The sequence below is a fragment of the Maniola hyperantus genome, chromosome 12 (genome assembly GCF_902806685.2).
Source record: "Maniola hyperantus chromosome 12, iAphHyp1.2, whole genome shotgun sequence".
Taxonomy (NCBI): Eukaryota; Metazoa; Arthropoda; class Insecta; order Lepidoptera; family Nymphalidae; genus Maniola; species Maniola hyperantus.
The window spans coordinates 13,952,785-13,980,281 of NC_048547.1; the positions used below are offsets into that span (position 1 = coordinate 13,952,785).

The 27,497-nt window shown below is 39.8% G+C and overlaps 1 protein-coding gene across 1 annotated transcript; it reads left to right on the plus strand.

Annotated features, from left to right (window-relative positions):
- Positions 1 to 732: 732 nt before the first annotated feature.
- LOC117987344 (tubulin alpha-1A chain) lies at positions 733 to 27,356 on the plus strand. The gene is made up of 10 exons (XM_034974345.2): positions 733 to 834; positions 17,303 to 17,525; positions 20,029 to 20,201; positions 20,540 to 20,668; positions 21,029 to 21,199; positions 21,739 to 21,942; positions 23,607 to 23,662; positions 24,536 to 24,632; positions 25,345 to 25,457; positions 26,013 to 27,356. The coding sequence occupies exons 1-10, from the start codon at positions 832 to 834 to the stop codon at positions 26,194 to 26,196; spliced, it is 1,353 nt and encodes a 450-aa protein (XP_034830236.1). The 5' UTR covers positions 733 to 831; the 3' UTR covers positions 26,197 to 27,356.
- The last annotated feature ends 141 nt before the right edge of the window (positions 27,357 to 27,497 follow it).

The window sequence follows — 27,497 nt, forward strand, 5'->3', positions numbered from 1 at the left end:
TACTTCGAAAGTTGAAAATAGCAATATTTGTTCATGACCACAATTTAATTTTTTTTGTGTGATGTAACCACAAATTCACGATTTTCAGATTTTTCCCCGAATGTGTGCTATGAGGCCTACCTACCTGCCAAATTTCATGGTTCTAGGTCAACGGGAAGTACCCTGTAGGTTTCTTGACAGACCGACAGACAGACAGACAGACAACAAAGTGATCCTATAAGGGTTCCGTATTTCCTTTTGAGGTACGGAACCCTAAAAAACCGTAATAGAATAGCCTAGTGGTTAAGACGTTCGCCTGTTATTCTGGAGGTCGGGGGTTGGAGTCCGGGTAACCTGTAACTTTACTAACCATCATGAGTAAACCTGCATGTCTAAGAGTGCTCTATAATGTTCTGAAAGGTCTATGAAGTTTGCCAATCCAAACTTGGCAAGCGTGGCGGACTATCATTCTGAGAGGAAACTAATGCCTAGTGGTGGGCTAGTGATGGATTGATCATGATGATGATTCTAATTTACTAATGACGTGAACGTGTGTAGGGGAAAACTGATGCCGGAAGAACGTTCCTAGCGGTTCGAATTAAAATTCAGTGAAAATAGAGTGTTCGCAATCCGACTTCTTTTAAAAGCTCCACCAAATAAAAGCTCTATCGCCTGAAACACCCATAGTATGGCCGTGGACGAATTTGTCGTGGTTATATAAAGCCGTCGCCCCCTACTCCGGTACCAGTCCGGCCCGGTGCGTCGCCTCACCGACTCGCCACGCCACCCGATATCTCAACTCATCTCATACTCATCTCGTAGTTCAGCCGTAAGGACCCAAACCTAGACAACATGGTAAGTCCTCAATAACTTTTATCGCTTTTGGAGTCATTTAGGTAGGGTGAATTTTTTTACACGATTTTCGGTTTACTGTACCTACTTTTGATTTTGTGATACAATTATTAGGTAATAACTTATAAATAAATAAAAGCATAATATAGTATAAATAAAAATAAATAAATAAAAGTTGGAGTCGGAAAGTCCTTGAGTGGAGACCGAGTTTAAGCAAGCGTAGTGTGGGACGCCCTCCAGCACGATGGACTGGCGGGAAGTGGCTGGATGAGGAAGGCTGAGGACTGGGTGTGGAGGCGCTCTTTAGGGAAGGCCTATGTCCAACCGTGGACGTCCACAGGCTGATGATGATGATGAAATAAAAGCAAGTTTATGCGTTATACTTAGTAATATTAATAGGCTTGCATTTAAACCATGTTTTTTTTCTTTTTTAACTTTATGAATAAAAGGACGAAATGACATCTAAGTCGCAAAATAAGAAAAATCAATTAAACTAAAATTACTTACATTGAAAAACTTAATGACTTTTAATATTAGGTGTATTCATCGACACAAAAAGTTTACTTACCAACTTAGGACTTTTTTTTTTTTTAGTTAAAATAATTTCTAGTATATTTACCGAGATCTACTGTGATTGCTACTAACATATTTTCTAAGATCGCTATTTGCAAATGAAAATACAAAAAACCAAAATACCAAACTTATTCTAGAACATAAAAATTACAAATCGAAAATATCATCTAAACCACCGCAACGAGGCCGTTACCTCGTTGAATGGCCAGACTAATATTATGCTGACCGAGGTAACTGCCAGCCCTCCGGTCCCCCGTGGATTCCGCGAGACGGGATGAAAGGTCCTTAAAAACTTAATAAACTTAAAAATTAGGATTTTTGAAATTTGGTTGTCCACGCGGACGAAGTCGCGAGTATTAGCTAGTAAATAATAAATCTCTAAATTGCGCACGCATAATGAATATCCCTCCTTCCAATATAAGGGGAACTAATTGAAGTATTTTTCAATTTTTCAATTTTACGGTACGTTTGATAGAGAGGTACCTACTTACTTATTACTTTTAGTTCTCTGAATGTCAGAGCAAATGACAATTTTGCAGTTGATATAATATCTACAACTGCCGCTATTTATAAATCAGCGTATACTACTATAAAAATCGGCCAAGTCGAGTCGGACTCGAACACGAAGGGTTCCGTACCGTCGCGTCGTCGCACAAGAAATAACACCTTTTTTTTCAAGGCGGATATAATTTCTTGTTATTTGTTGTTACAGCGACAATACAAATACACATTCTGTGAAAATTTCATCTCTCTACCTATATTACGGTTCACGAGATACAGCCCGCTGACAGGCAGACGGACAGCGGAGGCTTAGTAATAGAGGGTCCCGTTGGCACCCTTGGGTACGGAACCCTAAAAAACCTATCTTGTTCACTTGTCGAATTGATTTAATCGCAACGAATTGATTTCTGTTCAAGTGTAAACCTGAATAATCTATTCTTTCAATAAATACAGTACGCGCAGAAAATATTGTACATCGACCTTTAGGAAGAGATAGCGGTTTCGTAGAGCGTTGCCTCTGTCGTTGAGACCGACAAAATGTCACATAGGTATGAGTGACAGAGACAACGCTCTAATCGCCGAAATCTCATTCTAGGTCGATATATTATTTTCTGCCTCGTACTAGTCGTACTGTACAATGGTACCTACGCGTACTTAAAGTATAAACAAGGGGATCTGTTATACCTACTTAAAAGTACTGCAAGGAAAATATACTTAACTGTTATAATATATAAAATATTATTTTCATCTTGCTAGCTAAAAGAAACCTCGAAAAAATCAGGGCTGAATTGAGAACCACCTCCTTTTTGGAGTCGTTTAAAAAGACTTTTATTTGTATTATTCATCGAAATCCGAGCCCAAAATTTCATTTTTGAAATGCCTCCAAAAAAAGCTCGAGCCCCTGGGCTCCACGGCCCCAAGGTCTCCGTTCCAGTGAGAAGCGAGTGATTTTTATTAATAAGTATTATGTATTTGAATTGTTTTCTTGCATCTTGCATTTTCCTAGCCTTCGATGAAAAATTGCGTGTTTCGCACTGCGCATCGCATTTGCGTCTTTTGCCTTTAAATTTTAATTTTTAAAAGAAATAGTTTTTACTCACTTTTTGTACCTAAGCATAATTTGTTTTTTTTTTGTTTTTTTTAAAGAATATTAGCCATATTAAATGACTAATATTCCCCTTTCCTCTCCAATTAAGCGTCAGGCTTGTGCTAGGAGTAGGTACGACAATAGTGCAACGGGCGGGATTTGAACCGTCGACCTTTCGGTTTTCAGTCCACTCCTATACCGGTTGAGCTATTGAGGCTCTTGTAAAATTAATGAGGTAATTGTAAAAGATTCGTCAACAAATAAACGTTTTATCTATCATCTATCTAAACATCGATGCTCGTGGTATGCAGTCACGCCGTCTATTAATGAAGCTATAACATGTCGTGGAATAATAAATAATCAATTAGCACTTTCCCATAGCCAGTATACCTACAATGGATTCACAATGCACCATGCAGTTCTATTGTTGAAATATTAAAACACTGCCAGAGCTTTTGTAAAGTCAACAGCCGTACTAATAAGTCTGCAATCTGGATAGATTTTTTATATGTTACTAGCTGATGCCCGCGACTTCGTCCGCGTGGATTTTGATTTTTAAAAATCCCGTGGGAATTTCTTGATTTTCCAGGATAAAAAGTAGCCTATGTCACTTTCCAAGTCTTTATCTATACCCATGCAAAAAATCACCTCAATCCGTTGCACCGTTGCGATGTGATTGAAGGACAAACCAACAAACCAACAAACAAACACACTTTCGCATTTATAATAAGGGTACTGAGAAGATGATGCCCGCAACTTCGTCCTCGTGGATTTAAGTATTTAAATCCTGTGGGAACTCTATGATTTTCACGGATAAAAAGTCGCCTATGTCAACTTCCGGGATGCAAGCTATCGTTGTACTAAATTTCATATAAATCGGTTAAACGCATGGGCCTCTAAAATTCCAGTGGGAACTCTTTGATTTTGCGGGATAAAAAGTAACCTACGTCTTTCCCCGGGATGTACTATGTACCAATTTTTATCAAAACCGGTTGATTTTTATCAACTGATGTGGCTATGAAAAGCTAGCAGACAGACAGACGGACACACTTTGGCATTTATAATATTAGTATGGATCGTACCTATGGATTGGAAAAGTCTGCCACTGGTGCACAAAACTGACTATCGACTCAGTTTCATGTAAGGATCATTTCATTGTATCTGAAGAAAAAAATTGGGACAGCAGAACTTGTTCAAAAAATTAAGGTTTTTTCAATTCAACTAAAAATATTTCGATTTATTTCGAAATACACACAAGTAACATTGATATTCGAAATGTAGCACAAAACCATTCAAAGTCAATTAAAAGTTTAGAACTAAATATCTACAGTATTACATTGGTATTACAATGGACGGAATCAATAAGCTCAGACTACGCGTCCTGAAATCGATATATTTCCCCCACTCTCGTCAAACAGCTGTTGATGTCACAAAAAAATTATAAACATATTAAACACTTTAGTCCATGTAGTTCAAGACAAAGCTTATTGTGAGTAAAAAAATCGATAGAGCTGACCAAAAGTGGTGTGGATGTTTGGATGTTTGTTACTCAATCACGCAAAAACGGCTAAACAGATCTAAATGAAATTTGGAATGGAGATAGATTATACCCTAGATTAACACATAGGCTACTTTTTATCCCGGAAAATCAAAGAGTTCCCACGGGATTTTGAAAAGCGAAAATCCACGTGGACAATACAATTACAATAATTTCTCCTATTGGACATTTATTTTAATTGTACGTAGGTCATCATCATCATGATCAACCCATGACCGGCTCACTACAGAGCACGGGTCTCCTCTCAGAATGAGAAGGGTTTTGGCCATAGTCTACCACGCTGGCCATGTGCGGATTGGTAGACTTCACACACCTTTGAGAACATTATGGAGAACTCTCAGGCATGCAGGTTTCCTCACGATATTTTCCTTTACCGTTAAAGCAAGTGATATTTAATTAATTAAAACGCACATAACTTCGAAAAGTTAGAGGTGCGTGCCCGGAATCGAACCCCCGACCTCCGATTAGAAGGCGGACGTCCTAACGACTTGGCTATCACAGCTTTGTACGTAGGTACTACAACTAAATAAAGAAGTTGGTACTAGAATCTAGATGCAGGAAAATCCATCCCCTCAATGATTTTGAAAAATCCCACTCGAGTGAACCGGGGTGGGTCAGGTATTAATAGCTATTAATTTAGCCATCGCATGTGGTCACGATTAGGTCATACCGCGCTAGGTCATAAAGCTCTTTATATTATACCTAACTACATATACGTATTGTTTTAATTAATACAAAGGGGTGTGACAATGTGCGGCACAAACAGCAAACTTAATTATAACGCGTCTGTACTTGAAATTAAATAATGTTAAAGTGACTCATGGACTAAGAGCCAGCGCGTGTCAGACCTTCGTTATTTTATAAAAGCTGAAAGTTCCGCAGCCTATTGTCCCCAACACAGGGAGGAACGATTAGCGACTATAGAGCTTGGATCATAGTGGCATTGGGAGATAGCAGGTAATAAAGGTGTAAAAAGTCTTATTTTTGCATGCCTGTCAGGTATTTTTGAGATTTTTAGTAAGTAGGTACCTACTAGATGATGCCGCGACTTCGCCCGCGTATATTTACGTTTTTAAAAATACCGTGGGAACTCTTTGATTTTCTAGGAAAAAATTAGTCCATGTCCTTCTCCGAGATGCAAGCTATCTCTGTACCAAATTTCGTTAAAATCGGTTGAACGGATGGGCTGTGAAAGGCTAGCACACAGACAGACAGACAGATAGTATGGATTTGTTATAGCGGTAATAGAAATATCTACATATTCTGTGACCGGTCTCTATAGTCTAGTATGGTTATGCTTATTATGGTTCACGAAATACAACCCGCTGACAGACGGACGGACGTACGGTCGAACGGACGGACAGCGCAGTCTTAGTAATAGGGTTCCGTTGGCACCCTTCGGGTACGGAACCCTAAAAACAACTGAAATACAAGTTTACTTTAGAAGTTTAAACAGTTTCAACTTACAAGAATTACCTCGACTTTTTGTAACCCTATCGGGGTAGGGGTAGGGGTAGGCTAGCGAAGGGATGTAAAGGAAAGTCCACCCCACATCAAGTGTCCACTTTCCCCGCCGGATGTTAGATTAGGGTAACGAGCAAGATACTTAGGTCTAGACGTAGGTTCAGACATATTTTTGTTAGTATTTTTATTCTTGATGTAGTTGTTACCTAGCGCTTTCAGATCATCATCATCATTATCAACCGATAGACGTCGACTACTTGACATAGGCCTCTTATAGAGACTTCCACAGACCATCGGTCTGGCCACAGAGTAGGAATATCTACTCGTGTGGTATCGTGTGGTCTGGCGCCTCCTGCGGCTCCCTGCGACTTGTTTGATGTCGCCTGTTCTGGTCCATCGTAGTAGGTACGCGATAGGTTAAGATGGCAATCGGGGTTTGTGGCTCGTCAACCACGCTCGCCCGCACAGCGTTAGCACGGGGGCTGTGCGGGTGTACTGGGCGTTGCCTCCTCGATTGCCATCTCGTACTGTAATAGGGAGTCTTCCAACGCTGCGCTTTCAGATGCGCGTTCGGTATTCCAGCACTCCTTACCGCCTAACGCATCAAAAAGTCATAATCATAATTCATAACAGTTAGGACTCTTCTACAATAATAGTGCCACGTCTGTCATTACGTGATTGCAGGTAATAAGTGATTTATTGCGAGGGGTTGTTGAACCGGCTAATTCCTCACGCCGCACGCCGCCAACGCACAAAAAGCGGCAAAAACCGATGACAACACCCAGCTCTATGGATTAGCGATTTTTAGGGTTCCGTACCTCAAAAGGAAAAACGGAACCCTTATAGGATCACTTTTTTGTCTGTCTACCTGTCTGTCTGTCAAGAAACCTAAAGGGTAGGTACTTCTTGTTGACCTAGAATCCTTAAATTTGGCAGATCTTGGGTAGATAGGTAGATCTTATAGCAGACATATGGGGAAAAATCTGAAAACCGTGAATTTGTGGTTACATCACACAAAAAAAATTAAATTGTGGTCATGAACTAATAATTAGTGTTTTCAATTTTCAAAGTTTAAAAATTATATCAAGTGGGGTATTATATTATGAAAGGGCGTAACTTGTGCATTTAAAAAAAGATTTTATTTATTTTTATGCATTATAGTATTTTGAATTATCGTGCAAAATGTCGAAAAGATACGACAGTGGTGCGCGGTGCGTTGCGCGAGCCTGACTCGAACTTGGCCGGTTTTTTTAAATTCATTCATTCTGATTTTTTATCGAAAATGTTAAAGAGTTTTGATAAATTAGGTAAAACTTTTACGAGACATTTCACCGCCTCAGGTGGCCAGACAGACAGACGGACAGACAGACAGACACACTTTCGCCTCTATAATATTACATAGTTGACATTGACGACCTCCCTGGCGCAGTGGTGAGCGCTGTGGTCTTATTAGTGGAAGGTCCCGGGTTCGATTCCTGGCAGGGGTTTGGAATTTTATAATTTCTAAATTTCTGGTCTGGTCTGGTGGGAGGCTTCGGCTGTGGCTAGTTACCACCCTACTGGCAAAGCCGTGCCGCCAAGCGATTGAGCGTTCCGGTACGATGCCGTGTAGAAACCAAAGGGGTACGGGTTTAATAAAAACTGCCATATCCCTTCCAGGTTAGCCCGCTATCATCTTAGACTGCATCATCACTTACCATCAGGTGAGATTGCAGTCAAGGGCTAACTTGTATCTGTATTAAAAAAAAAAAAAAAGTATGGATAAGGGTAGTGATATAGAGGTACTAGGTATGTAAAGTACCTAATTTATTTCGCCTAAAAGCTCGTCCTTTATTCGCGAGTGGTGTTGAGTCAGACGGGGCTTGGGAGCGACGCTGACGTCACCCCTCTGGAATACGACCCGAGGCGATTACAGGAATAACTGAAGCCCTAAGTACCATATCATAATTCCTATGTAGTGAGTAGTGCCACAGTTCACGACAGAAATTAGGGAACTTCTAACGAAATGTCGTGGCTTCTTCGTTACTGGAAGGCGTCATATGTTACTAGATAACTCCCTAGTTTTCAATAATCTATGAGGCCATGGTGAGTGAGAGGGACGCCATCATACGTCGAAGCGAGACAGCAGTAGCAGCTTGTACTAAAAACTAATAGGGAACAGAATTTGCTTCGGGTGCGGGATGTTCTAAATTCAAATTACATTACATCACGAATTTCAGTACAACATTATAACCCGCTAAGTCGTAGGAATGTTATGAGGTACTTTACCATTAGGTAGAACTAGGCATTCTAAAGCGAGGGGTGTAAAAAGATTTTAACCTTACCCCATACATATTGGTGTGTTGCCAGGCGTCCGGATAACGGACACAGTCAGGCTTTTTGGTTGCATGTACGGCCAAATTAGACGGTGTCCGGCCTGTCCGGCTTTTGTTAGGCTTTTTAAATTTGACCATTTTTTACATTTTGCAATAATAGAAGAATGATGACTATTTAAGTAGGACTGGTTTATTCATTAGGTTTGTTTTATTTTGTTTAATTCAAATAAGTAGTATTAATAAGTGATTATTAAAAAAGATTGGTTCATTTATTTTATTGTTCTTTTATTAGAATTTTAGGAGATTTTAAGGTAAAAAATATACCTTGTTTTTTTGTGTTATACTAAAACTGAAAAATTAAGATTGTCCGGCCATTTTACCCAAATGTCCGGCTAAACTGGCTGGTCTGCTCGGCTTTTCGGTTTTAAGATCTGGCAACCCTACATATAGGTACATCGTATCCCTATTCATACCTTAAAACATAACACTCCTTTTTTGGTGCTGCAATAATGCAGATATACTTTGTTTATGTTTGAAATTTAATCGAGACACGTTTCTTAAAACTCTGAATCAGAAATCGTAATCAAATCCATGACCGCAGATATCGAGAGCACACTTTACGATAGTAGATTATACCATCATCATCATCATGATCAACCATTCGCCGGCTCACTACAGAGAACGGGTCTCCTCTGTTCTGTTCTGGCCATAGTCTACCACGCTGGCCAAGTGACGATTGGCAAATTTCACACACCTTTGAGAACACTGTGGAGAACTCTCAGGTTTCCTTCACCGTTCAAGCAAGTGATATTTAATTACTCAAAACGCACATAACTCTGAAAAGTTAGAGGTGCATGCCCGATATCGAACTCCTAACTTAACTTGTAAACTCCTAACTTAACTAGTAAACTTTGTACTAACATTCTAGGGTTTTAGCTAGGAATATTGTCAACATGGAACTTAGTAAAAAGATTCCATTTTCATTTTTCATAGTTTTTCTATAAATCCCATATACCATGTACCATCCGGTACCATTACTATCCTATCATCAATCACCAATAAAGCTGAGTAACGACCTATTATCATGATATTCTACGATATAATTCCTACTACTTAATACTATACTTCACTCAATGTTTGAATCTATTCTCAGACCTGGGCGCGTTTGGAACCCTCGTAGCTTTAGTTTTAAGTTTGCTTAATAATTATCACCACTATATCTTACAAATGTAACACCATACCAGACTATCAATACGAGTAATTTATTACCCATTTTGAATAAATCATTTGACTTTGACTTTGACTTTGATTACTATGGGACTTTGCAGCATTTTTAAATTATTTAGGTGATTTTAAATAGGTCATATTTACATCGATACTTAATACAGGCGCAGTGTTGGAAGACCCTACTAGGTGGACGGACGACATCAGACGAGTCGCAGGAAGCCGCTGGATTCAGGCGGCGCAAGACCGTGGCGTGTGGAAATCCCTGCAAGAGACCTATGTTCAGCAGTAGACGTCTATCGGTTGATGATGAAGATGAAATACATGTGGTGTGAAATTGTTGTCTGTCTGTCCAACATTTCACGGCCCATCCTCTTAACCGATTTTGAAGTATGTTCAGAGTTAGCTTACATCTCGGACATAGGCTATTTTTAATCCTTTAAAATCAAAGAGTTCCCACGGGATTCTTACAGGCCCATTTTTTAAACGATTTTTATGAAATTTGGCACAGAAATGGCTTGCATCCGACAGACATGGGCTATTTTTATCTCAATAAATCAAAGAGTTTCCATAGGACTTTTAAAAAATTTTTTACAAAAAAAATAAAAACCGACTTCGTTACATAAACACTAAAAATTGAAAAATAATTTAATTTATTACCGAATATATTATGTATACAAGAGTTAATATAGTTCCATAATAATATTTTTTGGTGCCGGTGCCAATTAGCTTTAGCTGCGAGAATCGTCTAGACTTCATATTTTTATGGGACTCCACAATGGCACCTCATTGGCACCGACCCCAAAAAATATTTTTATGGAACTATATTAACTCTTGTATACATAATATATTCGGTAATAAATTAAATTATTTTTCAATTTTTAGTGTTTATGTAACGAAGTCGGTTTTTATTTTTTTTGTAAAAAATTTTTATTTCACAATTTTTAGTGGCCCCATGAAATTATGCTATGACTGGTTAAAAATCTACTGTTTACTAAGCTATTACACTGATCGCGAGCAATTTACTCTTATCCGTTGAGGAGTTCCAGTATCTATCTTCGAAGATGTTCATCAGATCTTCACCAAATTGAAATGGGACCAACTTTGAAGTATACCCTTTCAAACAAAAAAAGAATTTTCGAAATCGGTCCAGGCGTTTTTGAGTAATCGGGGAACATACATAAAAAAAAAAAAAAAAAAAAGATTCCGACGAATTGAGAACCTCCTCCTTTTTTTGAAGTCGGTTATTTTTTGTAAAAAAATTTTATTTCACAATTTTTAGTGGCCCCATGAAATTATGCTATGACTGGTTAAAAATCTACTGTTTACTAAGCTATTACACTGATCGCGAGCAATTTACTCTTATCCGTTGAGGAGTTCCAGTATCTATCTTCGAAGATGTTCATCAGATCTTCACCAAATTGAAATGGGACCAACTTTGAAGTATACCCTTTCAAACAAAAAAAGAATTTTCGAAATCGGTCCAGGCGTTTTTGAGTAATCGGGGAACATACATAAAAAAAAAAAAAAAAAAATTATTTAGGTGATTTTAAATAGGTCATATTTACATCGATACTTAATACAGGCGCAGTGTTGGAAGACCCTACTAGGTGGACGGACGACATCAGACGAGTCGCAGGAAGCCGCTGGATTCAGGCGGCGCAAGACCGTGGCGTGTGGAAATCCCTGCAAGAGACCTATGTTCAGCAGTAGACGTCTATCGGTTGATGATGAAGATGAAATACATGTGGTGTGAAATTGTTGTCTGTCTGTCCAACATTTCACGGCCCATCCTCTTAACCGATTTTGAAGTATGTTCAGAGTTAGCTTACATCTCGGACATAGGCTATTTTTAATCCTTTAAAATCAAAGAGTTCCCACGGGATTCTTACAGGCCCATTTTTTAAACGATTTTTATGAAATTTGGCACAGAAATGGCTTGCATCCGACAGACATGGGCTATTTTTATCTCAATAAATCAAAGAGTTTCCATAGGACTTTTAAAAAATTTTTTACAAAAAAAATAAAAACCGACTTCGTTACATAAACACTAAAAATTGAAAAATAATTTAATTTATTACCGAATATATTATGTATACAAGAGTTAATATAGTTCCATAATAATATTTTTTGGTGCCGGTGCCAATTAGCTTTAGCTGCGAGAATCGTCTAGACTTCATATTTTTATGGGACTCCACAATGGCACCTCATTGGCACCGACCCCAAAAAATATTTTTATGGAACTATATTAACTCTTGTATACATAATATATTCGGTAATAAATTAAATTATTTTTCAATTTTTAGTGTTTATGTAACGAAGTCGGTTTTTATTTTTTTTGTAAAAAATTTTTATTTCACAATTTTTAGTGGCCCCATGAAATTATGCTATGACTGGTTAAAAATCTACTGTTTACTAAGCTATTACACTGATCGCGAGCAATTTACTCTTATCCGTTGAGGAGTTCCAGTATCTATCTTCGAAGATGTTCATCAGATCTTCACCAAATTGAAATGGGACCAACTTTGAAGTATACCCTTTCAAACAAAAAAAGAATTTTCGAAATCGGTCCAGGCGTTTTTGAGTAATCGGGGAACATACATAAAAAAAAAAAAAAAAAAAAAGATTCCGACGAATTGAGAACCTCCTCCTTTTTTTGAAGTCGGTTATTTTTTGTAAAAAATTTTTATTTCACAATTTTTAGTGGCCCCATGAAATTATGCTATGACTGGTTAAAAATCTACTGTTTACTAAGCTATTACACTGATCGCGAGCAATTTACTCTTATCCGTTGAGGAGTTCCAGTATCTATCTTCGAAGATGTTCATCAGATCTTCACCAAATTGAAATGGGACCAACTTTGAAGTATACCCTTTCAAACAAAAAAAGAATTTTCGAAATCGGTCCAGGCGTTTTTGAGTAATCGGGGAACATACATAAAAAAAAAAAAAAAAAAAAAAAAAAAAAAAAAAAAAAAAAAAAAAAAAAAAAAAAAAAAAAAAAAGATTCCGACGAATTGAGAACCTCCTCCTTTTTTTGAAGTCGGTTAAAAAACCTGTACGACTTTCATTCGAAGGGCATAAACAGCGCCATATAATATTATGATACTTAGATAGCATTTCCAATGTAACTTAATTTATTACTAATATGTAACTACAATTTCGGTACATCTCTATCTCTATCTATACTCTATACTATTATATAAAGAGGTAATGTCGTTAAGTTTGTTTGTAGGGGGTAATCTTTGGAACTACTGAACCGATTTTAATAATTCTTTCGCTAGTAGAAAGCTACATTATTCCTGAATGACATAGGCTATACGGGGTCTTTAAAAACCTAAATCTACGTGGGCGAAGCCGCGGGGATCAGCTAGTATAATATAAAAATGAATCGCTGCTGACCACACTGCTGAACAGCTGAACCGATTTCGCTAATTCTTTTTTTATAATATTCCTTGAAGTACGAGGATGGTTCATAATGAGAGAAAAATTTGAATTTGAAATTGAATTTGAATCTGAAAAAGAATCAACTGTTAGGCGGTACGAAGTTCGCCGGGGCAGCTAGTAAAAAATAAAAATAAAATAAAATAGTTAAATACTTTTAAGGAACTCGCCCTTGACAGTTCCTCGTTAATTAAACCGCAAGAATATACGAAAAATGTTACCAAATAAGAGCCATAGTGGAAATAAATTAGAGAAGTAGGCGGTTAATTGCGGGTTACTTGTTTTACGATGTCTATAGTAATTGAATAATACACCCACGTAATTGGTTAAAGCTTTTACAGTCCGAAGATTTGTCACGTAGTAACTGCAATCTTCTACAATTTAAACTGTTAAGGAGTTTAAATTGGTACAGAAGACTTAATTAGGCAGCTAACTACACCAATTGGTTACGAAAAAGGAAAATACAATCGATTTGTTGTAATTTATCGTGTTCAAGAAACATTGTTTGATAAAACAAAGCTATCTAATGGAATGATTATGTTTGAGAAATTGACATAGGTACCTAATTCCGCGCTTGTCCATACAAACATACCTATTAGATACCTACGCTGAAAATCCTTTTTATTTATTGACCCTTTTTAAAAAAAAATATTAGCCATGTTAAATGACTAATATTCCCCTTTCCTCTTCAACTAAGCATCAAGCTTGTGCTAGGAGTAGGTACGACAATAGTGCAACGGGCGGGGTTTGAACCGTCGACTTTTCTGTTTTCAGTCCACTCCTTTACCCGTTGAGCTATTGAGGCTCTAGGCCTTTACGGACATGAACATAAGTTGGATGGCTCTTCGGTTTTGCCTGAATGGAGTAGAAGATCGAATTAGAACATCTAGCACGGCAGCATATGATCTCGTAGCGAGGCCATATTTTGTGACATGGTTGATAGTAGGTGCTGCCTGCGTAGGACAATAATGATTGACCTTCGGGAATCGAGAGAAAAAGAAAGAAGAATACTCCTATTCCTTCATTCAGAGATAAAAAAATTCCTGTTTGTCCATAAAACACAAAGAGTCTTTCAAACCGCGCAGTTACTAAGAAATCGTTAATGCTATCGCTTAGCTATAATCTGAGACGCTCCATTGACTGATCACAGATCTGCATAGTGAATCAGAGCTGACAGGGTCTTTTGTCTGAGCCATCTCGAGCGTGACATCCGTCGTCATCTCTATCATTCTTTAGGGCTATAATTTGTTTGGCTTATTTCCTTTATTGTGGTTCAGTAACTCGCTAAGCAGTGATACCCTAGTGGTAGATTTCAGTCTCCTATTTGGATGATCCTGGGATCGATTTATGATTGCTGAGTTTGATATTTAATTACTTAACTTCTTTAAAGTTAGAGGTGCATGTCCGGGATCGAACTTCCGTCCTTCCGAATATGAGGCTAGCCCACTGAAATTTGGCATGCAGATAGCTATTATAAAGTGGAACTCCGCTAAGAAAGGATTTTTGAAAATTCAACCCCTAAATTGGTAAAATAGAGGTTTGAAATTCGTGTAATCCATGCGCACAAATTCGAGAGCTTATAGGCTAGTTGAAAATAAAAAATGCATTTTCCAGGCAACAATGACCAAACTATTCTAAATATCGACAATGCAGTAAAATTAATATTCGTATAAAGAATAATACTCATACTAGGCAGGATACTAGGCAAACGTGCGTATCAGTGCGTGCATCAAACCCATCAAATATCCTGTTCGAAGCCAGGATAATGAGTAACACGGGAATTTTCATTTCCCATTTTATTCCCCCATCGAATATAGAAAATTGAAAATGATGCCTGAATGCTTAAACTGATAGCTAAAGGACTTTTGTATTATTTGTATTATGAAAACTACGTTATTCTTGTTTCCAGCAAATGGTAGATTTTTGACAAAACTACTTGTGTTCAAAAGGTGATTTTGACCAAACCAGTGGTAAATTATTCCGTGGATTCAAAAAGACTTGTAAAAGTTTACTTGAATAAAAATCTTTTTATTTTCTATTCTATTTATACAAACTTAAATGGGTCCTCGCTTTCCGTCCTTACGTCCGTCTGTCTGTCTGTCTGTAAGCGGACTGTATCTCGTGAACCATAATGGGTAGAGAAATGAATTCACAGATTGTGTATTTCCATTGCCGGTATAACAACCAACAATAAAAATTTCCAAATGGCCGCCATGAAAGAATTATTTCTTGTACGATGGTACGGAACCCTTGTGAGCGAGTCCGACTCGCACTTCATCGATTTTTTTATATTTCACATGAATTGACATAAACAACACAATTTTCAGGGCAATAACATGGCTTCATAATGACAGTTCGTGTCACTGACCCTCGTAAATACCTGCTACAACCCCCATTTTAATGGCGTGGTAGTTGTGCTTGTGTCACGCACGCAATGTATCTTTTTGTTGTTTCTTTGCGGTAAACTGATCGTGATAAAGGACAGTACGCTTAGTATAAGACTTTACGTCTCACCACACGTTGCTAGAATTCAAGAGTTGAAACACAGTACCGTCAAAGTACAAGTAAAGCTGTGATAGTCACTAGACTTAGATTAGAAGATAGAGATTAGAAGGCGGACGTCCTAACCACTAGGTTAGGACGTCCGCCTTCTAATCGGAGGTCGGGGGTTCGATCCCGGGCACGCACCTCTAACTTTTCGGAACAAGGCAGTTAAGATCCAGTTTACTATAATGCGGAAGCGTTTCGACACTCGAATACTATCAACGTTGACGAGACATAAAATCTTGTACTAGTAGCTAAGCGTACAGTTCATAAATTACGTGCTGACTTTTCTTTTTCGGGCCTCCACTTATACTAAGAAGGGCAATCACAAACAGACGGATAAGAGTGGAGTCGGGAGTAGGGTTCCGTATGTCCGAATTTTTGACGACGTCCAGCTGGCGCAGTGGTAAGCGCCGTGGTCTTATTAGTGGGAGGTTCCGGGTTCAATTCCCAGCAGTTTGGAATTTAATAATTTCAAAATTTCTGGTCTAGTCTGGTGGGAGGCTTCGACAGTGGCTGCTTACCACCCTACCGGCAAAGCCGTGCCGCCAAGCGATTTAGCGTTCCGGTACGATTCCGTGTAGAAACCAAAGGGGTATGGGTTTAATAAAATACTGCCATACTCATTCCAGGTTAGCCAGGCTGCTTCTATCTTAGATTGCATCATCATTTACCACCAGGTGAGATTGAATCAAGGACTAACTTCTATCTGAAATAAAAACGGAACCCTTATAGGATCACTCGTGTGTCTCCTCTCAGAACGAAAAAGGGCAAAGTCGGCCACGCTGGCCAAATGCGGATTGGTGGCTTTGCGAACTCTCCCGCGTGCAGCTTTACTCACGATGTTTTCCTAATTGCTTAAAATGCTCATAACTCCGATTTTATACCACTAGCTTATGCTCGCGACTTCGTCTGCGTGGACTACACAAATTCCAAACTCCTATGTTACCCTCTTAGGGGTTGAATTTTCAAAAACCCATACTTAGCGTAGGTACCTATTCAGATTTCAGCCGAAATCTGTCCAGTAGTTTGAGCTGTGCGTTGATAGATCAGTCGGTCAGTCAGCTTTCTCTTTTATACATTTAGTTAACATAAAGTTAGAAGTGGACGTCATGGAACCCTAAAATCGTTGACAGTCTTCAATGTGAATCGTAAATCGTATAGAATAACCAAATTACCTGTACAAATAAGCTGTGTACGCCTTTCAGCACGTGAATTGGGGGAAATGAACTCTTTGCAACTCCTTCCAATATCGTGCAGGAATTCAATCGCTTTCGATTCAAGCTCTAATGGGTTTAATGCTATTGGGGTATGATAATGATTGTAATTTGACAAGTCATTCCTTGAAATCGGTTTTTGATAAGCTATCGAATTTAGCTCAAAATTAAAGCGATTTTACTACCTTCCTGGCGTAGTGGTGCGTGCTGTGGTATTATCAGTGGGAGGTCCCAACTCCCACTCCCAGGTTTGTTTCTTTTTTAAATAGAGATAGGCGGGTCACCTGATGTTAAGTGATTACCGCCGCCCATGAACATTTGCAGCACCAGAGGAAAAGCCGATGCGTTAAAACCCTTCTCACTCTGAGAGACCCGTGCTCTGTAGTGAGCCGGCGATGAGTTGATGAATGGTATCATCATCATCATGATCCTACGTCCTAAATAGTATCATCATCATGATGATGATACTATTTAGGACGTAGGATTTAGGAAGGTGGAATAAGCCCTTAAGGATTTCTCATCTAACTTTGCCTCGTCTCTTTCAGAGGGAATGCATTTCAGTCCACATCGGCCAAGCCGGAGTCCAGATCGGCAATGCGTGCTGGGAGCTGTACTGCCTCGAGCACGGCATCCAGCCTGATGGCCAGATGCCTTCAGACAAGACCCTGGGGGGAGGAGACGACTCCTTTAATACCTTCTTCAGTGAAACCGGCGCGGGGAAGCATGTGCCACGAGCTGTTTTTGTGGACCTGGAACCTACAGTAGTCGGTAAGTCAAAGTGAAATATACTTAACTAGCATAGATGCCTACGTCATAATAGCTACCTGCATGCCAAATTTCAGCCCGATCCGTTACCTACCTGTCAAATCATGTTTGGCAGGTGGGTAGGTCTTATAGCAGACATTAGGGGAAAAATCTGAAAACCGTAAATTTGTTGTTACATCACACAAAAAAAATTGTGGTCATGAACTAAAAATTTATGAAGTACTTGTATTCATTAAAACAAATGTTAAATTGTTTAGATATTCTGAGAATGAGCGTAGACAGAATAAACTGTGTCCTATGCAACATACAACAGCACTTTTTGGTAATAGTATCTTTAATATGGCACCTCAGTTGTACAATAAACTACCAGCATCATTGGCTGACCGAAATCTAAACATTAAAACTTTTAAATATAAAATTAAAGAATTTTTACTACATAAAAGATACTATTCCATTAAAGAGTATTTAACAGACACAAATTTATAATAAGTTGAAGCATTTTTTTTTTATTAGCAGTCTTTAAATTGTATTTTGTATTATATTGTTAAATCTAGTAGGTATGTATAAAATATAATTATTAACTGTATAAAGATAAGTAATAATAGATAATTCAATTGTAATTTAAGTCAGTAAGTTGGTTTTAGTTTTTATTTTTTTGCATGCCATAATACGGCTATTTGTGGTGAAACTTTAATAAGTGTAACATCTGTATATACATACATACCCACATGTGCAATAAAGAATATTTGATTTGATTTGATTTGATTTGAAATGAGTATTTTCAATTTTCAAAGTAGGATAACTAAGTATATCGAGTGGGGTATCATATGAAAGGGCTTCATCTGTGGATTCTAAAACAGATTTTTATTTATTTTTATGAATCATAGTTTTTGATTTATCGTGCAAAATGTTGAAAAAATACGACTGTACTACGGTAACCTCGGTGCGCGAGTCTGACTCGCACTTGGCCGGTTTGTGAGTAAAGTCTTTACTTGTCAATATAGCCGAGGCAACTTGATCTGACAATAAGCGATTCAGTACGCTTAGTACGAGATTTTATGTCTCACCAACGTTGATAGTATTCGAGTGTCGAAAACCTTCCGCATTATAGTAAACTGGATCTTAAGTGCCTTTTTTTAAAGCTCAAGTTTGTTTACACATCTACAGTCAGCGCTCCAAGCGGAAACGTTGCGAAATTAAAATCAGTGGTATTGAATTTTTGACTTCAATTGAAGGCTCTTTAGGTCCATTTCACTTTGACGGTATTGTGTTTCGACTCTCGAATTCTAGCACGTTTGGTGAGACGTAAAATCATATACTTACTAAGCGTACAGTATAGGGAACAAGGCTCGAATAAGGCGATGAAAGTTTTATCGGATACTTTAATCAAAATGCAATTATTCCGTCGTCAGTCGAAATAAGTTTCCTTATTTGGCCGAGGTAAGATAACGGTTTTCGTGAAGTTAAAATGTTTCCATTTCAACGCGTACGGAACTTAATCTTCCTTAGCATTTTAGGGTTCCGTACCCGAAGGGTGCAAACGGGATATTACCTACTAAGTCTCCGCTGACCGTCCGTCCATTCGCCTGTCTGTCAGCGGGCTGTATCTTGTAAACCGTACCTAATAGGTAAAGAGTTGAAATTTTCACAGAATGTGTATTTCTATAATCATAATTAGTCATTTATTTTGCTAGAATAGGTATGGTATTAATTACATGTGGTCTAAAGAATTAGGTAATCACATTGCCGCTATGACAACAAATAATTAAAAAACCAAATTGGCTGCCATAAATATTTAAAAAACTAGCTTATGCTCGCGACTTCGTCCGCGTGGACTACACAAACTTCAAACCCCTATTTCACCCCCTTTGGGTTTGAATTTTCAAAAATCCTTTCTAAGGCCTAAGCGGATGCCTACGTCATAATAGATATAGCTGCATGCCAAATTTCAGTCCGATCCGCCCAAGTAGTTTGAGCTGTGCGTTGATAGATCAGTCAGTCAGTCAGTCACCTTTTCCTTTTATATATTTAGATATGAATACGGAACCCTTCATGTGCGAGTCCGACTCGCACTTGACCGATTTCAATTTTTTGTTTGTTTATTGTTAATCCTAAAATGGTAGTAGCATTATATGACCTAATTTTCTGAGAGTTTTGCGCCGCCCCTGACTGAAACCTCACCTGGTGGTTGGTAAGTGATGATGCACTCTAAGATGGGAGCGAGCTAACTTGGAAGGGGTTTGTCAGTTTTAACCAACACCCTTTATCGGTTTCTACACGGCATTGTACCGGAACGCTAAATCGCTTGGCGGCACGGCTTTGCCGGTAGGGTGGTAACTATAGCCACGGCTCTAGCCTTTCACCGGACCAGACAATTTAGAAATTACAAATTCCCAAATTGCGCCGGGAATCAAACCCGAGACCTCCCACTTATAAGACCACAGCGCTCTCCACTGCGCCAGGGAGGTCGTCAAATAATACTCTCATCTCATCTCTGGTTTTACAGATGAAGTCCGCACAGGCACCTACCGCCAGCTCTTCCACCCAGAACAACTCATCACCGGCAAGGAGGACGCGGCCAACAATTACGCGCGCGGACACTACACCATCGGCAAAGAGATCGTCGATGTCGTCCTCGACAGGATCAGGAAGCTGGCTGACCAGTGCACTGGGCTACAGGTAATAATATCCTCCTGGCCGCATTCGGGATATCTTCTCGTCCAAAATTCGTCAGTGCTTCAAAAACTAAGTTGCCAGTGATGACATATGGATCCAAGATATAATCCTTAACGATATTTCGACCCAATTGCACGGGTTGTGAAGTTCCAGCGAAAAGAAGAAGAACGAGGGTAGTTCGCTAACTTCATCTCTCACAGCATTGAAGTCCCGTCGTGAACACGACGCGTGCAGTTGGGTCGACAATATCGACAAATAAAAAGATTAAATTAATCTTGGTATGTACCCGTAATTCTTCAGTAAAGGCAAATTTTTATTTTGACTGAGTTGGTTTCGCGCAGGGTTTCCTGGTGTTCCACTCGTTCGGCGGCGGCACCGGCTCCGGGTTCACGTCGCTGCTGATGGAGAGGCTCTCCGTAGACTACGGCAAGAAGTCCAAGCTCGAGTTCTCCATATACCCCGCACCGCAGGTAAATACCTTTTTAGCGCAATGGCATTCAAATGGGAGCTCCTAGTCTTAACTTTCTAAACGTGCAAAGTCTTCGAGCATTGCGTGCTTCCAGGGGTAATATATTATGGATCCAATGACATGGTCGCTAACTAAAGCTCAGCGATGGATGGCGATGAACAAAGTTATGCTTGAAAGTTCACTACGTGATCAAATTGGAAATGAGGAGATCCGTAGAAGAACCAGAATAACCGAACATAGCTCAACGGGTTGCGAAGCTGAAGTGGCAATGAGCAGGGTAGATACATATTTCGAAAAACCGTTTTATTTACGGAAGAGATTGATATGAAACCTATCGTATAATGGATACTCTTTATGGCAGGTGTCAACAGCAGTGGTGGAGCCATACAACTCTATCCTCACCACGCACACCACTCTGGAGCACTCGGACTGCGCGTTTATGGTGGACAACGAGGCCATCTACGACATCTGCCGCCGCAACCTGGACATCGAGAGACCCACCTACACCAATCTCAACAGGCTTATTGGACAGGTGAGCCAAGATACCTTCAAACCTTTCTGCTGGCGTTTTTTCTTCAGGGAAGAAATAAATTTAGCAGGGCGTATCCATCTCGCAAGACCTCTAGATGTTCTTTCTTTTCCCCGCCTTTTCTTCTAACATCTGTCCATAATTCTGTCACTCCTTTGCTATGGAGAGCAGCTTCTACATCGCTCCTCCTCCTCCACCATTTAAGCATTCGCAGTGAAATGCTCAACTCAAAAGGAACAGAAGCGCTGGAGTAGTGTTTGTACTTTGTATCTTTACAATATTAGAAATAGCGCATTGCCAATCATGTACACGAGGCTGGAAGAGTAAGCCTCGATCCGGCAACCGGCATTCTGACTCTGAAGCCAGTCGCGGTATGGACTGGACGTGTGCATGTGCTCAAGCTGCGTGTAGTAGTGATCCAGTCAAATACATCCTTTAAAATAAGTAGTTCACTTTGTGGTGATCGTTATCATATCTAAGCTAGAATAAAAGATTTGACGTATGGAGCACAACCCTAATAAAAACTTATACGTCTTCCACAGATCGTGTCCTCAATCACGGCATCCCTCCGTTTCGACGGCGCGCTCAACGTCGATCTGACGGAGTTCCAGACCAACCTGGTGCCTTACCCGCGCATCCACTTCCCGCTGGCGACCTACGCGCCCGTCATCTCGGCCGAGAAGGCGTACCACGAGCAGCTCACCGTAGCTGAGATCACCAACGCCTGCTTCGAGCCCGCTAACCAGGTAAGAACTATATACATAAAAGGAAAAGCTGACTGACTGACTGACTGACAGATTAATAGCTGATCTATCAACGCACAGCTCAAACCACTGGACAGTCACATAGCTCATAACCGCTGAAATTTGGCATGCAGATAGCTATCATGACTTAGGCATCCGTTAAAAAAGGATTTTTGAAAATTCAACCCCTAGGGGGTTGGTACCCTCTGGGAGTTTGAAATTTTTGTAGTCTACGCTGGCGAAGTCGCGGGCATAAGCTAGTTAAAAATACACGCTTTTAATTGAGAATACGATATCAATGGAATAATAAAATAGAATAGAAAAGTTTTTCATTGAAATGAACAGCTGGGCTTAGTGATTTAGATTTGCCAATTATTGTAAACCTATTTCCGAAATCCAGAATGAATCCGGATTTTCTAGACCTCTGAAGTTTCTCGGATTCGGATCGGATGCAGTGGGTAGGTACCGAGCCTTGCCGGATTTTTTGCGAAAATCGCATCGAGCGGAACGGAGCGGGCGGTCGCTAGTTTTCAATACCCGCATACCGCAAACGCAATGCAGCATAGGTACTGTGATAAAATTGATTTTACATCAGTCAGCTACATAATATACAACCCAGCTGTATGCTTGGCATGCTGCAAAGCTGTGGCATGTTGCAGCGAAGTTATTCAGCTTATTCAGAGCTGCTTTGTGTAAAAGCTCTTTGACTCTGTCGCATTGTTTTACTGTTAGTACCTTTGTATTTGCTTAAAATAGCATATCAATCAATCAACCAATCAGTCTATTTGCGTCCTGTTGCTGGACATATGCCTTCCCAAGAGCACGCCACCACACACAATCCTCCGCCTTCCTCATCGACCCACTTCCCGCTATCTTCTTAAGGTCGTTAGTCCAGCGGGTTGGAGGTCGTCCCACACTGTGTTTGCTGATACGCGGTCTCCAGAACACGTCTGCCCCATCGGCCATCGGTTCTGCGGCAGACGTGGCCTGCCCACTGCCACTTCAGCTAGCTAATTCGTTGGGCTATGTCGGTCACTCTGGTTTAAAATAGCATAGCCGGTCTGGTGATGAAAAAGCGCCTAGCTATTGACTATTTTCTCGCTCAAGATACATACAATAGATGTGTAGGTACAGTACGTGGCAGAAAGTAATGTACATCGAGCTTTAGAAGGAGATATAAGTAGATTTGTAGAGCATTGTCTCTGTCTTTGTGACCGACAAAACGTCATATAGGTTTGAGAAAGGAGACGACGCTCTACAAAGCCGAAATGTCATTCTAAAGGCCGATGTACAGTACTTTCTGCGGCGTACTGTCCATAGCGGTTATAGCCTAATGGGTAAGACATCGGCCTTCTAGTGGGGGGTCCGGGTTCCAAACGCCGGGAAGCAACTGCAACTTTTTGGAGTTAATTAGGTATGCGCTTTAAGCAATAAAATATCACTTATTAATAAAAACATCGTGGGGAAATCTGCATGCCTGAGAGTTCTCCATATCGTTCTCAAAGGTGTGTGAAGACTGCCAATCCACTCTTGGCCAGCGTGGTAGACTATTTTCAAACCATTCTCATTCTGAGAGGAGACTCGTACTCAGAAGTGAGCCAGTGATGAGTTGATCATGATGATGATGATGATGAGGATGACCACAAAATATTTTATTTTTATTGCAGTTGGTGAAATGCGACCCACGTCACGGCAAATACATGGCGTGCTGCATGTTATACAGGTACACTATTATTTCTTCTAACACGCAAAGGTAGGAGTTCTCTCATGGTAATAAAGCAGAGGGTTCCCTGATTCTTCCGCATATGTAACTTGACTAAGAGAAAGAGATTTCGGTTTTACAGCTGTTATTATCAGAAGTTTGATGGGGTAGAGTAGATGTTAGGGCAGCTGATGAAGGGTGCCGGGTGATAGACTGGCATGGTATGGGCATGTAACGGGGAAGGGGAAAAATCATATCACTAGAAGAATGTTAAATAAGTATGCAAGTGGAAGGAAAAAAAGGGGAGAGGAAGACCAAAGAAGAGGTGGATGGATTGCGCAAAAGACGATAAGCGTGTAAAATGGATAGTGCGTTGACGGATGACAGAAGTGAGTGGAAGAAGAAGATATGTTGTGCCGACCCCACGTAACGTGGGATAAGGTCAGGAAGAAGAAGAGAACCAACGACGGGATTGTACTAAGGGACCGTGGGATTAAAAAATTTCATCTTCAGGCATTGAGATATTGGCACCGATTCTAAGCACAACCTAATTTTAGAGTATTCGCACCCTCTTCTTACTATTGTAATATGAAAAGGACAGAAGCAGTTTGACATTTCTAAATTTAATTTTTAGATGGTAAACCCGTGATTTTAGCACGCACTCGCGAACCTACTGTTTAAATTTGTATTGTGCACTAAAATTTAGAGTCTTTAAAATATGTGAAAGTCATGTTCCGTTCCTTTTTTAGCATTAGTAAAAAGAAAAGGATGCAGATACTCTAAATTTAGTTTAGAGAGAGACTAGAGAATCGGGGCCATTGACAATGTAAAGACCTAACCTAATTACTTACCTACCAAAGTGTTTAAGTTATAATACATCTTTATATTTTGCAGAGGCGACGTGGTGCCAAAGGACGTGAACGCAGCCATCGCCACCATCAAAACAAAGAGGACAATCCAGTTCGTAGACTGGTGCCCTACAGGCTTCAAGGTAACTTACACGTCTCTGTTTTCGTCGTAATCCGCTTTGCTAGAGTCATGACACCTTCCATTATTCACATAATGTATGGGGATTTTCTTGAGATAATGCGGTGAGTTCCCAGTCCCAAATCCTACAAGAAAGGTCAAGCTCACGATAGACGACACCCGCGACAACGATAGATGACCATGCGAGACCCGCGTGGATTTAGGTTTTCAAAAATCCCATGGAATTTCCGGTATAAAAAATTGTTTTTGTCCATTTCCAGATACAAACTATATCTGTACCGAACGTCAAAATCGTTTAGGTGAATGGATGGGCCGTGAAAAGCTAGCAGACGGACACAGACTGACACACTTTCGCATTTTTAACATCAAAAAGGTCATCATCTCCAAGATGAACCCAATGGGCATCAAGAGAGGCACCACCAGTGGCGCACGTTCTTTAGAGTTCCCAGAGCCTCTTAATACGCGCTACGGGTGGCCACCGAGAGGGGTTTAGTGGGTAGAAACCCCACATAAACCGAGATCTCCTCAAATGATGACTCCCCCCCCGTCAACAAAAAAAGGTCTCCTGTTACCTATGCAGTTGCGCAATCAACTTACGGGAAGGTTTTTTAAAATGGTATCTTCGATGTCAATAGGTGGCGCGCGAGTCGCATTGCAACGCATGCCAGGCTCGTATCCAAGCTCGTGGTTAAAAGTTTATCATGTTGAATTTCTAGGTCGGCATCAACTACCAACCTCCGACAGTGGTTCCGGGCGGAGACCTCGCCAAAGTCCAGCGCGCTGTGTGCATGCTGTCCAACACCACTGCCATCGCGGAGGCGTGGGCCAGGTTGGTACTGGTGTCTGGTGGTATATTCTAGGTGGCATCAACTATCAAGACCTATGCGTACTACAAAGTTGTCTAGGCCGGAAGCTTTATCATCGTTGCTTTATTGAAAAGTATGTGTACCAATTTTAAAGATTTCGAGTGTGCTGATGACGAAAATGACATCTATGACCAAACCGTGGTAATGGCGGGCATGCATCTTTTGAGAAAAATTATATGAGTGTCATTTTCGACCTTTTTTTTTTCTTTGAATGCTGATCACGAACATTGCATCCATTTCCAAATTCAAGATCGCGGACTTCTTCTTCTTTGTTAGTCCTTATTTATCCATTGTTGGACATAGGCCTCCTCACGTGTAGGTACACCATTCTTCCCGGTGTTGGGCGAGCCTCCTACGGGGTTTTCCGCAAGCTTGGTGATGTCGTTGAACCAACGGGATGGTGGCGGTTTTTTTCTAAATTTCTTTTTCGTGTAGTTGAGTAACTACCTACCATATCTACCAGATAGATGCACCCAATTTTTTGATCGTGAAGTTACCCCTATCTAATTTTTTTCCAGACTTGACCACAAATTTGACCTGATGTACGCAAAGCGCGCGTTCGTCCACTGGTACGTCGGTGAGGGTATGGAGGAAGGAGAGTTCTCCGAGGCTCGTGAGGATCTGGCTGCCTTGGAGAAGGACTACGAGGAAGTGGGGGTGGACTCCACTGAGGGGGAGCTGGACGAAGAGAACGAGTATTAGGATAGGACCTTTGAAGACTGCTACTAAATAATATGACACCAATTTTGTATGTGAGAAACTGATTTTTTAATTCAAGATGGCAGTTGACGACAATCATGCTTAATACTTGTAGAAGGAATGACGTGAACTAGAAATGAAAAAGAAAAAAACATTTATTTCAAAACTGTGCCACATAATATAGTTTTACCTAAAAGTAAGTTATCCTGGCGCGTCTACCACTTGGGTATTTAAGCTAGGCCCCAAGCAGAAGAAGCGTCGGAATAATAACCAGACAACTCGCTCTTGGCCTGCGTGATGAACTCTGGCCTAAACCCTACTCATTCTGGGAGAAGATCCGGATTCACTAGCGGGCGATGGGTATATGATATTGATGATGAACGTAAACCAATGTTAACATCAAGTTTTCTTGCTCAAAACACAAGATAAAACATCGATGATAAATGAAATGGCAATCGGGGAGGGAATGCCCCGCACACCCGCACAGCCTCCGCGCTAACCCGATGCGAAGGAGCGCGGGTAACGTGCGGGTGTACGGTGGTACAGGGTGTCCCCCGCCTCATACCCCGACAGTGACACCCCGATTACCATCTCAACCTAACACAGACTATACAACATGCTTATACCGCAGCAAAATTGGTGTCTTGTCTACAGTCTATGTGAATCGTGACGTATTTTGAATACCTACCATTTTGGTAGAATTTTTAGATCTATGCCTATTTATTTAACAATGTGATTCCATGGATTTCAAATTTTCGTACAATAAGTTTTGTAGGTACCTATGTATTTTTAAGATAACAGAAAAACTAGTGGTAAGAAAAAATGTGAGCTTGTCTGAATGTAAGAATGCTTATTATTAACAGTACAAACTTTTTATCCATAATTTCCAAAATTGGAAATACAAAGTTTGTATCTTATCTGTAACTTTGACAATTAATTATTTTAATATGTTGCGTTGCGCATTTATTAGTTATAAAATGAAACATGTAATATAAAAATATTTTGAATACTTACTGAAAATCAGAGCAATAATATGGATTTTATTTAATAATAATAAGAGGTTAATTTTAACAAGTATTTTAATTGTGCTTCATAAAAGATTGAATATGTATGGATAATAATAATGATTTATTTGACTGCACAATAAAATATTTTTTACACTTTTTATGATTTTTATTTTTTTAAACATTTGAGATGTCACCAAGAATGTAATATCTTTACCTCCTAATTTTATTACATCTTTTAATAAAATACTAGCTAATGTTTTGCATAAAATTGCAATAACTGCCGCGCCACTTATTGTA